This window comes from Alosa alosa, chromosome 24, assembly GCF_017589495.1.
Source record: "Alosa alosa isolate M-15738 ecotype Scorff River chromosome 24, AALO_Geno_1.1, whole genome shotgun sequence".
Lineage (NCBI taxonomy): Eukaryota > Metazoa > Chordata > Actinopteri > Clupeiformes > Clupeidae > Alosa > Alosa alosa.
Genome location: NC_063212.1, coordinates 20,462,439 through 20,474,938, shown reverse-complemented (window position 1 = coordinate 20,474,938; position 12,500 = coordinate 20,462,439). Strand labels below are relative to the sequence as shown.

The 12,500-nt window shown below is 40.2% G+C and overlaps 1 protein-coding gene across 2 annotated transcripts in view; it reads left to right on the top strand.

Moving 5' to 3' along the window:
• chrnb1l (cholinergic receptor, nicotinic, beta 1 (muscle) like) overlaps positions 1-12,500 on the top strand; it is a gene marked incomplete at its 3' end in the record, with an annotated part of 14,392 nt that overhangs the window by 272 nt on the left and 1,620 nt on the right. Inside the window, 8 exon segments of one of the 2 annotated variants that reach the window (XM_048236530.1) lie at positions 1-167; positions 5,662-5,795; positions 6,514-6,558; positions 7,110-7,219; positions 8,201-8,309; positions 8,953-9,100; positions 10,071-10,256; positions 11,289-11,512. The exon segment at positions 1-167 is cut by the window's left edge and continues 272 nt beyond it. In XM_048236530.1, coding sequence (XP_048092487.1) covers positions 113-167; positions 5,662-5,795; positions 6,514-6,558; positions 7,110-7,219; positions 8,201-8,309; positions 8,953-9,100; positions 10,071-10,256; positions 11,289-11,512 — 1,011 coding nt within the window. 2 annotated transcript variants of the gene reach the window in all.

Sequence of the window (12,500 nt, the reverse complement as noted above, 5' to 3'; positions counted from 1 at the left end):
CTGGAGTCACCTACTGCAGAGAAGGACTGGCTAAGTGTTGCGTTGGACTGCCGAGCGACAGAACGGGAGAAAAAGAGAAAAGGAGAGAGTTGAAGTGAGGAAGAGGAGGAGGATGAAGGAGGCTTTTCTGTGGCTAGTGTGCAGCTGCTATCTGCTCACCCTCACAGGTAACATTTGTGTTTGCATGTGTGTGTATGTGTTTGTTAAGTCAATTATGAATTAATACTTTTCTATTTGATCAGTTTGATTTTTAATGGTTTTAGAAAAAACACTTTCATTCTGGTATGTATGTATTTGTGTGTATGTATGTATTTGTGTGTGTGTGTGTTTGTGTGTGTGTGTGTGTGTGTGTGTGTGTGTGTGTGTGTGTGTGTAGTGTGTGTGATAGAGTGTGTGAGGGTATACTGCAGGATAGTGTGTGTGATAGAGTGTGTGAGGGTATACTGCAGGATAGTGTGTGTGTGTGTGATAGAGTGTGTGAGGTATAGTCGTGTGATAGTGTGTGATAGAGTGTGTGAGGTATAGTCGTGTGATAGTGTGTGATAGAGTGTGTGAGGTATAGTCGTGTGATAGTGTGTGATAGAGTGTGTGAGGTATACTCGTGTGATAGTGTGTGATAGAGTGTGTGAGGTATACTCGTTTTGATAGTGTGTGTGATAGAGTGTGTGAGGTATAGTCGTGTGATAGTGTGTGATAGAGTGTGTGAGGTATACTCGTGTGATAGTGTGTGATAGAGTGTGTGAGGTATAGTCGTGTGATAGTGTGTGATAGAGTGTGTGAGGTATACTCGTGTGATGGTGTGTGTGATAGAGTGTGTGAGGTATAGTCGTGTGATAGTGTGTGATAGAGTGTGTGAGGTATACTCGTGTGATAGTGTGTGTGTGATAGAGGTGTGTGAGGGTATACTCGTGTGATAGTGTGTGATAGAGTGTGTGAGGGTATACTCGTGTGATAGTGTGTGTGTGATAGAGTGTGTGAGGTATACTCGTTTTGATAGTGTGTGTGATAGAGTGTGTGAGGTATACTCGTGTGATAGTGTGTGATAGAGTGTGTGAGGTATAGTCGTGTGATATTGTGTGTGTGTGTGATAGAGTGTGTGAGGGTATACTGCAGGATAGTGTGTGTGATAGAGTGTGTGAGGGTATACTGCAGGATAGTGTGTGTGATAGAGTGTGTGAGGTATACTCGTGTGATAGTGTGTGATAGAGTGTGTGAGGTATACTCGTTTTGATAGTGTGTGTGATAGAGTGTGTGAGGTATACTCGTTTTGATAGTGTGTGTGATAGAGTGTGTGAGGTATACTCGTTTTGATAGTGTGTGTGATAGAGGTGTGTGAGGGTATACTCGTGTGATAGTGTGTGATAGAGTGTGTGGTGTGTGTGATAGGAGCGTGAGGGTATACTGCAGGATAGTGTGTGTGATAGGAGTGTGTGAGGGTATAGTCGTGGTGATAGTGTGATAGAGCGTGTGAGGGTATACTTGTGTGATAGTGTGTGATAGAGTGTGTGAGGGTAGGGGTACCGTGTGATAGTGTGTGTGATAGTGTGTGAGGGATAGTAGTGTGATAGTGTGTGAGTGTGTGAGGGGTATACTAGTGATAGTGTGTGTGATAGAGTGTGTGAGGGGGTAGTCGCGGATAGTGTGTGTGATAGAGTGTGAGGGTATACTTTGTGTGATGGGCAGATAGAGTGTGAGGGTATAGTCGTGTGATAGTGTGTGTGATAGAGTGTGTGAGGGTATACTCGTGTGATAGTGTGTGTGATAGAGTGTGTGAGGGTATAGTCGTGTGCTAGTGTGTGTGTGATAGAGTGTGTGAGGGTATAGTTGTGTGATAGTGTGTGTGATAGAGTGTGTGAGGGTATACTCGTTTTGATAGTGTGTGTGTAGAGTGTGTGTGATACTAGATAGTGTGTGTGATAGGGTGTGAGGGTATACTCGTGTGATAGTGTGTGTGATAGAGTGTGTGAGAATTTATAGTCGTGTGATATTGTGTGTGTGTGTGTGATAGAGTGTGTGAGGGTATACTCGTGTGATAGTGTGTGTGATAGAGTGTGTGAGGGTATACTCGTGTGATAGTGTGTGTGATAGAGTGTGTGAGGGTATACTCGTGTGATAGTGTGTGTGATAGAGTGTGTGAGGGTATAGTCATGTGATAGTGTGTGTGAGGGGGATCATTTAACACTCACAGTTTTAAAATGATCTCTTAAAAGAGTTTTGGGAAATTTAACTTTGTATGGGATATACCATTTAAAGGCATTTCCCCCCTGAAATTAGGCTGTGCCTACTTCAAAGGGCTCTGTTCCCACCTATTTTAGCCTACCATCAAAGGCTTGACCTTTTCAGAAAGCTTTCTTAGGAAACAATCAGAAACATTTCACTTGTGTGAAATACTGGCACAGAGGTTAGAATATTGTTTTTTTTCTTTCTACGGGGTTACAAACATCTATGAACTGACCACATTTCAGCCCTCTAAGTCACTTGAGGCCCTTAGGAAACACAACTGAGCCCTAGCACCAGGTCTTGTGAAGCTGTGTGTAAAAGTAGATCAATATAGAAGAAAAGATGAGTAGCTTACACAATTATTTGTAAAGGTATGTCCATGCGTTTTGCAAAATGCCCTATGGAGACTTCCCATAGAGCCTTTTGTTACCCAAAATGCATATTGACAATAAAAGGCTTACTGAACTGTACTGTATATGAACCCCTTGGTGTAGAAGCATAATCACGCTTTCAAATGAAAGGTTACACTCTGAAGTGTCATGCTTGTATTTGGATTGTATGTCAGGGGGGTAACACACAGTAAGGGTATATGAATTATCATGAATTCATGCATGAATTAATTAATGATATATGTATTACTTCTTTCCTTCATATCTCATGAATCATCAGGAATTTACATGAGTTCATAGTTTGTCATTCATGACTTCATACATGAACAGCACATCATCTAACACAACTTTGCAGTTGCATGAGGTAATGAATGAAACACTATGAACTAATGTCAATACCTGATGATTTATAAAATATAAAAGGAATGAATTAATGCACAAACCATCAATATATATATATATATATATATATATATATATATATATATATATATATATATATATAAATAATATATATATATATATATATATATATATATATATATATATATATGAAACAGCATGGATATTTAATTAATATGGATTTGTGTGGACATTTCAAGACCCAATATGCTATATCTACATATCGCTAAGGATATACACTATGGCTAGAGGGTAGGGAAGTACCAAGGGGGGAGGAGGAAGGGGGGCAATATTTAATTGAGACATAGTAAGATATAGTAAGATTAATTTGACATTGTACATCACTATACATATTGTACATGGAAAAGGTTGTCCAAACTTTCAAATGGTGTATAATATTACTATGCTACATAGCAATATGTAAGGGATAATGGACGACATGGTGGTCTGTTAACAGACATTAATGCACTATTTCATAGGTGTTCAAATCACATATGTTAATGCACGTTCTAAATTACCCAGGACAAAGGGACATTCAAGGAGTGGAATAAGGTGCATACAAGTGATTGAGAGCGTTGAGGGGAGCAGAGGGAGGGGGGAGGTGTGCCAGAACAGAATGTTTCAAAACAGGTTTTTAAGGGGAATTCCAGTGATTTTTCACATAAATCTCTGTTTCGTAAGGTCACCAAGTACTGTCGGTACAGAAAAACCCCCACAAACAATCGGTTTTACCTAGCTCAAGTTGCTGCAGTCAGCAGCTAAGGTTGTGCCAGGCAGCTACAGTGCTACACTCTGGGGGCATGAACATGGGTGCTCATGAACATGCCCTCAGAGTGTAGTGCTGTAGCTGCCTGGTATCTGTAGCTGCTTGCTGCTGCAACTCGAGCTAGGTAAAACTGATTGTTTTCAGGTTTTTTTCATACCAACAGTGCTCGTGACCTTGAGAAACGGAGATCTACCGGTATGTGAAAAATCACTGCAATTCCCCTTTAACACTTAACATTTAACACTTGTGGTTTTCCTGTTGAGGTTGGTGAAAGGTCCACAGAGCCTTTCCCCAGGAAAAGTTGCAGGGAAATTCCTTGATTCTGTGAAGAAGCTGTGTGATTCCATGTGATTCTGTGTAAAAGCTGACACTTTTATACAAAATCACTTACAAATGGACTGACATTCAAGCAATACAGTGAAGAAATGTAGATCTTAGAGTAACAATAAACAACAATAAACAATATTCTCGACATTGCGGTGAACACAACCTAGCACTAGGATACCTTATTATCCACATTGCGGCCAATTCCGGTTTGGAACAACTCGGTGAACACAAAAGCAATTTGACAAATGAAGTGGATTAATAAAGGACAACTGTTGTCAACTTCAGACTAACACTTTTTCTGTTAGTCTGATAGATAGTCATAACTATCTTTTAGCATTTCTTATCCCAAGGGAAATTAAGTTATATTTTTTCATACCTGTATCTACATTTAGGAATCACATATCAACCATATTAGCTCAATCTTGCCTGCTAGCCTGTTTGCATTTAGTGTTCTGGTTAGCTGTTCTTCCAAAGCTTTTACTGAGCAAATTGACTGTTAGTTCAGACAATGGAAGTAATCTGACCTTGGTCTGGTGTGACTCAGGAGCCAAGTCAAGGCAAGTTTGCTGTAGAATCCAATGTATGTGCATTGTTTGTTACTTTCAAATGAATCACAAACAAATACCCTGCGGGTTCATGTCTGTTGATACATTGCAGTTGTGGGTGACACTATTTGATGTGTGTTTCTAAGCTCTCTCCCTGTGGCTGGGAGGGTTTTTTATAGTGCACTGTTGTTTAAAAGAGCTGCAGCTCGGACTCTGGGGCGGCCGACGTGATTTAGAGGACAAAAATGGAAGGGAGTTTATGAGCTGAGTGACAGGAAGAATAAAGTGTGTGTGTGTGTGACAGAGAAAGAGAGAGAGAGAGAGAGAGGAGGTGAAGAGGAGGTAGTAAAAACCCTGGTCTGTTTGTCAGCTCTCACTTGGTTGTCACAGTTGCATAAAGACTTCGACATCTTTTGTGTTCATAGAAAGCACTTCCTCCAGCACCTGCTGCCTTTAAGCCATAATCACTGGGAGTGGGTTAGACCAGTTAGCATATAGGTAGCCTATTCCTTAAAGGAAGCTATCAGCTGGCTGCCTGGTCTTACCCATTCCATGTGGATTATGCTAAGCTAGGCTAATGGTGTCAGACTGGGTTATTGCACACACAGCGTGACATGACAATGTCATGAACACATGACACTCTCATGACACATGAACCCTAATCCTAATCCTAACCTCTAACCCTAATTCCAACCCTAACCCTAACTCTAACCCTAACCCTAATCCTAACCCTAACTTGTTATGACAAAAACCGAATGACACTTAATGACAGAAGCGTTATGTCATTAACGTTTATGCCTTGTTTATGACACATTCATGACAGTGTCATGTCACTCTTATGTCGATACTGTCAAGTAAAGTGTAACCGTATTCTCTTATCTAACTCTGGGGTAGACAGTAAATACGTGTATTTCCCTAAACGTTGATGTGTTCCTTTTAAACTGCAAATTGGGGCAGTATGTAGATGATTTACTAGTACTTGAGTGGTACAGATGTATCATTTATGCTCCAGGGGCCTCGGACACAGAGCGCCGCCTACTGGACAAGCTGTTTAAGGACTACAACCTGAAGGTGCGACCAGCACGGACATGGGACGAGAAGGTGATGGTCAGGGTTGGGATGACCCTAGTCCAGCTTGTCAGCCTGGTAAGACACACACACACACACACACACACACACACACAAACACACACAAATATGCACAAAACAATGTTAACCTAGAAGAAAACAATGAATCGGGTCAGTCGGGAGTGTACCACACACACACACACACACATTCAAAGTCAAGCACAATTGCATTATCTCTCTTGTAGGTGACTACAGACACAGAGAACTTAGCACAGGCTTCTGGCATGTGAAGGTTACGGTCAAAGTCATGACCTCTATCCTACAAATCTCCACTCTCTCTCTCTTTCTCTCTCCCGTGTCACACACACACACACACACACACACACACACACACACACAGCAGTGTCCCCTACACACAAGCACAAGTACTATATACATTATTTCACCATTTCTCCATTTATATTTTATCATTCTCTTAACTTGGTTTAGTTTAGTTTAGTTTCCTTCTCTCTCTCTCTCTCTCTCTCTCTCTCTCTCTCTCCCTCTAAGTGTTGATTCCTATGGCATTCTCAGCAGGGTGCAGAAGATCAATCTCTCAGCTGCCTGTCAGTGTCAGACCATACTGATGGGCTTTCCCAGTAACAAACACACACGCACACACACACACGCACACACACACACAAATACACACGCACACACGATCACACACACACAGACACACACACACACACACACACATACACACACACACACCCCGCGTTTCGGTTCATAAGATAATGTATTTCTTGCCCTGCAGGATCAGAAGAATGGTGAGATGACAACCAATGTGTTTATGAATATGGTGGGTGCCATCCCATTTATCCTTATATATGGTACAAGCCGCCCTCTGCCATCACCCCCCCCCCCTCTCTGTATCTCTTACTTCCACACTTTCCTCAGTCCACTGCCCCCCCATCTTTTCATCCCCAAATTGCCTTGTCACTTTTTATAACTGCAAATAAGTTAATCTGCATCCCTCTCACAAACTCTCTCTCTCTCTCTCTCTCTACGCTCTCACTCTGTCCATTCTCGGCCCCTCTTCCTCTCTGCTTGGCTCCATCATGTTCTTCTACTCTGTCTACTCTCTTATTAGTATCCTTGTGCCAATGGGAACTGTAATGCTGTGTGTGTGTGTGTGTGTGTGTGTGTTTATAACAGTAATAGTTTTACAACTGAAAGAAACACCAACAAAGCTATAACTTATGTCCCTTCTCATAATCCAAACAAAAATATTTTTTATCCATTTTTTTTTGGTTATTTTTTCTTTTGTATAATCAAACCATGATTACCTTTCTGTACTGCCCTGTCTTGTTGCTCTCTCTCTCTCTCTCTCTCTCTCTCTCTCTCTCTCAGGCCTGGACAGACTACCGGTTGTCCTGGGATCCAAAAGAGTATGACAATATTGACGTGCTCCGAATCCCCCCAAACAAAGTGTGGCGTCCAGACGTATACCTCATCAACAAGTAAGAGAACCCCACTATCCCACAATGCAAAGTGAGCAAAGCCCCCTGTGAAATGCCCACAAGACAAAAGAAAATTATAAGTATTGGAGGTTCCCAGTTGACAGTGGAAATATTTTTACATTACACATGTTGTAGCCTACCCTTGAACTTCTGTGACACAATATTTCTATAATGGTTGTTAATATTGTTAATATATACTTTACCTGATTAAAACCTAGAGTTTTTGGAGACTTTTTAGGACTTCCAATGCTCTCTTTTCTGTGAATAACACTTACGAAAAATAACTATATTAATACTCTAAAATTTCTATAGTCGTTCTATGATAGTGTATACAACATAAAGTACTATAGTATTCCTATGAGAGTATTATAATATTTTGTCCAAAAATACTATGTACTAATACTAATACAATCCCTATAGTTCTTTTTGGTAAGGGAAGTATTGCTGTTTCATCATGAAGCTTTTCATAGTCATGAAAAGCTTGAGCAAGAACTACCTATTGCCAGTGAGATTTCCCAACTCAAAGGTTTCTGTCAACAGGACCTTACTGGCGCTATGCCAACAAGCCTCTTTAGCCGAGCTTGGCACGGCACGTGTCTCCGCAGTTAACCATGCATTTATGACATGTGAATTTATAGGTAACCAGAGCTATGCCACCCGAAGATAGACACCTCGTCGGTTCACTCACTCACATGGATAACTTTGTCATTAAGTGGCCCTTGTCATGTTTATTATAGTTGGTGTTAGCGTCAAGGCATGAAGCTCTTATGTGCATGGGCATGTGCCAGCCATGTGTTTGTGTGTTTGTGTGGCTCATGATCTGGTAGGGACTAGTGCTAGAAACATGAAAACATGTTCTCATTTAGGACAGAAAAGCAAAAAAGTACCAGAACCAGAGGGTTGTTTTGTGCCACTGCCTATTTAATAATAATTCAATTAAATTATAATTAAAATTATATATATATTTTAAAATTCATACAGCAATGACGGGCAGTTTGATGTGGCGCTGTATGTGAACGTGCTGGTCAGCTACACTGGAGAAGTGTCCTGGCTCCCCCCAGCCATCTACAGAAGCAGCTGCTCTATAGAGGTAACCTGGTTAGCCTGGCAACTAATGCTAATACTCTTAGCAGTCAAAGTGGAATTTAGTTATGAATTGTGGCAATATAATGAAATACTTCATGTATTTTCATTTCCATTAGCAGTTAGCAGTGAATGCTAGTACTTCTGGGGTCAAACTTCAATGGGATGTGATTTGTCACGTCATACAATTATAATGTGATGTTATCCATTGTTTTATGACACATTTCCTGAATTTCCCCTTGGGGATCAATAAAGTATCTTTCTATCTATCTTGAAAACTATGTTAGCATCCAACGTGCTATGTTAGCATCTCGTTGTGCTTGCATTAGGAAGTTCTGGTCTTAGGCTCTGTAAAACACCTTGAGACAATGTATATTAATAGTGGTGCAATGTAAACAAACAAAACTGAATTGAATTAATTATTTAAATGAAACAACATTTCATTTTATTTATTTATTTGTTTATAAGGACAACACACATTAAACATTTCTGTAAAAGTGCCAGTGTTAGTCAGTCGGCTAATTTTCAACGGCAGTCCCATGGCGAGCTGTTGTAATAAATGGTGCTAGCTTAAGCAGTTTTCCTCAGCAATATTCTCTTTATCACAGAACATGACCCTCTGCAATGATAATGCCACATCTCTCCTACAGGTGGCCTATTTCCCATTCGACTGGCAAAACTGCTCCATGGTTTTCCGCTCGTACACGTACGACTCATCAGAAGTGGACTTGCAGTACGGACTGGACGAGAATGGCAATGAGATCCACGAGGCGGTTATTGATGAGAATGCTTTCACAGGTCAGTATAGATATTGGGTTGTGTACGATCTCAACCTAATGTCTCTATTGTATAAGTATGTAAACTCTTAACCTGATGTCTCTATTGTGTAAGTATGTAAACTCTTAACCTGATGTCTCTATTGTGTAAGTATGTAAACACATACAGTAACCTGATGTCTCTATTGTATATGTTTGTAGACTCATACATTTATCTAATTTCAACCTTGAAGGAGAAGCAAGAAGCAAAAATATCTCACGAAGAAATATTTGAAAAAAAAAAAAAATTATTGGCACCCCTTAATTAATAATAAAAAATATATATATTTTGTCAAGCCTTTATCCAAAGTGACATTAACATATGACAACAATAACATTCAAGCAGCATTGTAGAAAGGAGGCTTTAGGGTAACAATGAATACTGCTTTTACAAACCCAGAAGACAATCACAGTAGTTAAAGTATCAACCAGAGTGTAATTTCAAACCATATACAGACTGAAATTTCCAAACATAATATTGAATGATAACCGTATTCTGTCTCAGTGATAGATATTTAAAACATAATATTGTACTATAGTATTCTCTCTCAGTGATGAAATATTTAAAACATAATATTGTACTATACCAGTAACCTCCTACCCTGGAAATCCAGAGTTCTTGTCAGAGCGTGAGCAATGTGCTGCAACGTTGAAGGACAGTAAATATTGGTCGTAGTGTTATCCAGTTGCGTGCAGTGAGATTTTCAAATGCATGCTTGTTGCCGCCCCTCGAGTTGGGCCATTACATTGTTCGTGGCCAGACCCTTAATCTTTCTAGATTACCAGGGTATGGATTTTCCAGGCTAGTAAGTAGTCTCTCAGTGATGAGATATTTAAAGCATAATATTGTACTATACCTGTATCCTCTCTCAGTTTTGAGATATTTTTGTGAGGTTCTTTGACCTCGTGTTCTCCAGTAAGTCATCCTTTCATGTTCCACTGTGCTTATCCAGAGAACGGAGAGTGGCAGATTTGTCACCGGCCGTCGCGTAAGAATGTGGGGGACGACCTGTATGAGGATATCACCTTCTACCTGATCATCGAGAGGAAGCCGCTCTTCTACATCATCAACATCATCGTGCCCTGCATTCTCACCAGCGTGCTGGCCATATTTGTGTTCTATTTGCCACCCGGTGCAGGTGACCTACAGTAGACTAAACACACACACACACACACACAAAAATGCTTGTGTAATCACAGCAGGTCTCTCTCTCTCTCTCTCTCTCTCTCTCTCTCCCTATTTCTATCTATCTCTCTTTCTGTGTGTGTTTGAATGTGTGTGTGTGTGTGTGTGTGTGAATGTGTGTGTGTGTGTGTTTGTGTGTGTGTGTGTGTGTGTGTGAATGTGTGTGTGTGTGTGTGTGTGTGTGTGTGTGTGTGTGTGTGTGTGTGTGTGTGTTTGAATGTGTGTGTGTGTGTGTGTGTGTGTTTGAATGTGTGTGTGTGTGTGTGTGTGTGTGTGTGTGTGTGTGTGTGTGTGTGTGTGTGTGTGTTTGAATGTGTGTGTGTGTGTGTGTGTGTTTGAATGTGTGTGTGTTTTTCTCTTTCTTTCTTTCTCTTCCTCTCTCTTTCTCTCTGTGTAATAATAGCCTAGACTAGGCTACTACCAATCACTTACATACAGCTACCTGAGATGTAATCACAGAATGAGGGAGAAAAGTAGTACGAAATCCAAGTGTCTGTGTTCTCATTTGCACTATGGGTTTCATTCATTGACCAATTAAATGAGCGGAAAACGTTCCTCTTTTTGAAACTTTTACAATTGTACACCTACTGTATGCACTAGCCTTTAACTTCTCCTGAGAAACAGATGGATAAACAGTGTGTTTCATGTTGTGAAATGCAGTGTTTGTGTTGCAGTGATCTGTCTTTTAATGTGTTTTTGTAGAGTGAAGATACTTTTTATTTCTTTACATGAAACTTCCCGACTATTTACCTAGGTTCTTACATTGATTTAGGAACATCTCTTGAACTATGAGGTTAATACACGGGAATACATTTATTTTCTTCATTCTTCTTTATGATCAAAGACCGATCTGATCTGAAGTGTGGTTAATACATGGTTTTGTTATTTTCATTTGCATAAAACACTGTCCTGCGGTTTATACACAATGTGGCTATTACACAGGAAATCACTGTATCTGTGTTCTCCAATGGGGTGTTTGGTACAGGTGAGAAGATGACCTTATCCATCTCGGTCCTCATCGCCCTGACTGTGTTCATGCTTCTGCTGGCGGACAAAGTCCCCGAGACCTCGCTGGCCATCCCCATCATCGTCAACTACGTCATGTTCACCATGATCCTCGTCACCTTCTCTGTCATCCTCAGCGTGGTGGTGCTCAACCTCCATCACCGTACTCCCAGCACTCATCACATGCCGCTGTGGGTGCGCAAGGTAAGCAGTGTGTGTGTGTGTGTGTGTGTGTGTGTGTGTGTGTGTGTAAAAATAACAGAAAACAGAAAAAGACAGTTGGTAATTTAACATAATCTCAACGTGATCACCAGCAACTCTCAGTAACAGCACATGTGCATTTAATACTCAAATAGTCCTTTATCCTAGTTTTAAACTGTGTCATTGTTGGTAGGCAGTCTAGTTTAAGATGATTCTGCAATTTATACCAAGATGTGGGTGCAAAAACATTAAAGGAACTTTCATGCGTTCGGGGAATGTCAAACATGATTTGCCCATATAATCAAAGATTCCAATTCCTGGTGATACTTTAGGAGGCAGTTCACATAGTATGGCCTTAGTAAGAAAATTATACCAATGCTCTAACCTGCGATTGTGCAAGCTACCGTGATGAGTACGAAAACTAGTTACAAGTCTTAGTGCTGCATTGTATACTGAATCCAGCATTTTCAGAGAAGATTGATTTGCATGAATGTATAAAATATTACCATAATCCAGTATTGACAGAAATGTTGCTTGTATAAGTTTTTTTCTCACACTAAAAGAGAAACAGCCTTTGTTTCTATAATAGAAACCCAACTTCACTCTAAGTTTTTTTGTTAGACAGTCTGTATGATGCTTGAAGGACAGACTTTCTTCTAAGAAGAAACAAGATTTTTGTAGACTGATACTCGTTCAATTACTTTCTCATCTAGTGTGACAATCTGACAAGCATCGTCTGTGGTCCTTGATTTAGAGAAGCACATCATTTTAGTTTTGTCAGAGTTTAGTACAAGTCTCAATTTATGGAGAATATTCTGAATAATGTTAAAAACAGATTGCAGTTCTTCTGAGGCACTTGCTAAGTATGAGGCAGAACAATACAAAACGGTGTCATCCGCATAAAAATGACACTTTGCTTTTGTTACATTTTGACACAAGTCATTTATATAAATAGTAAATAAAATGGGACCCGAAATGGACCTCTGGGGGA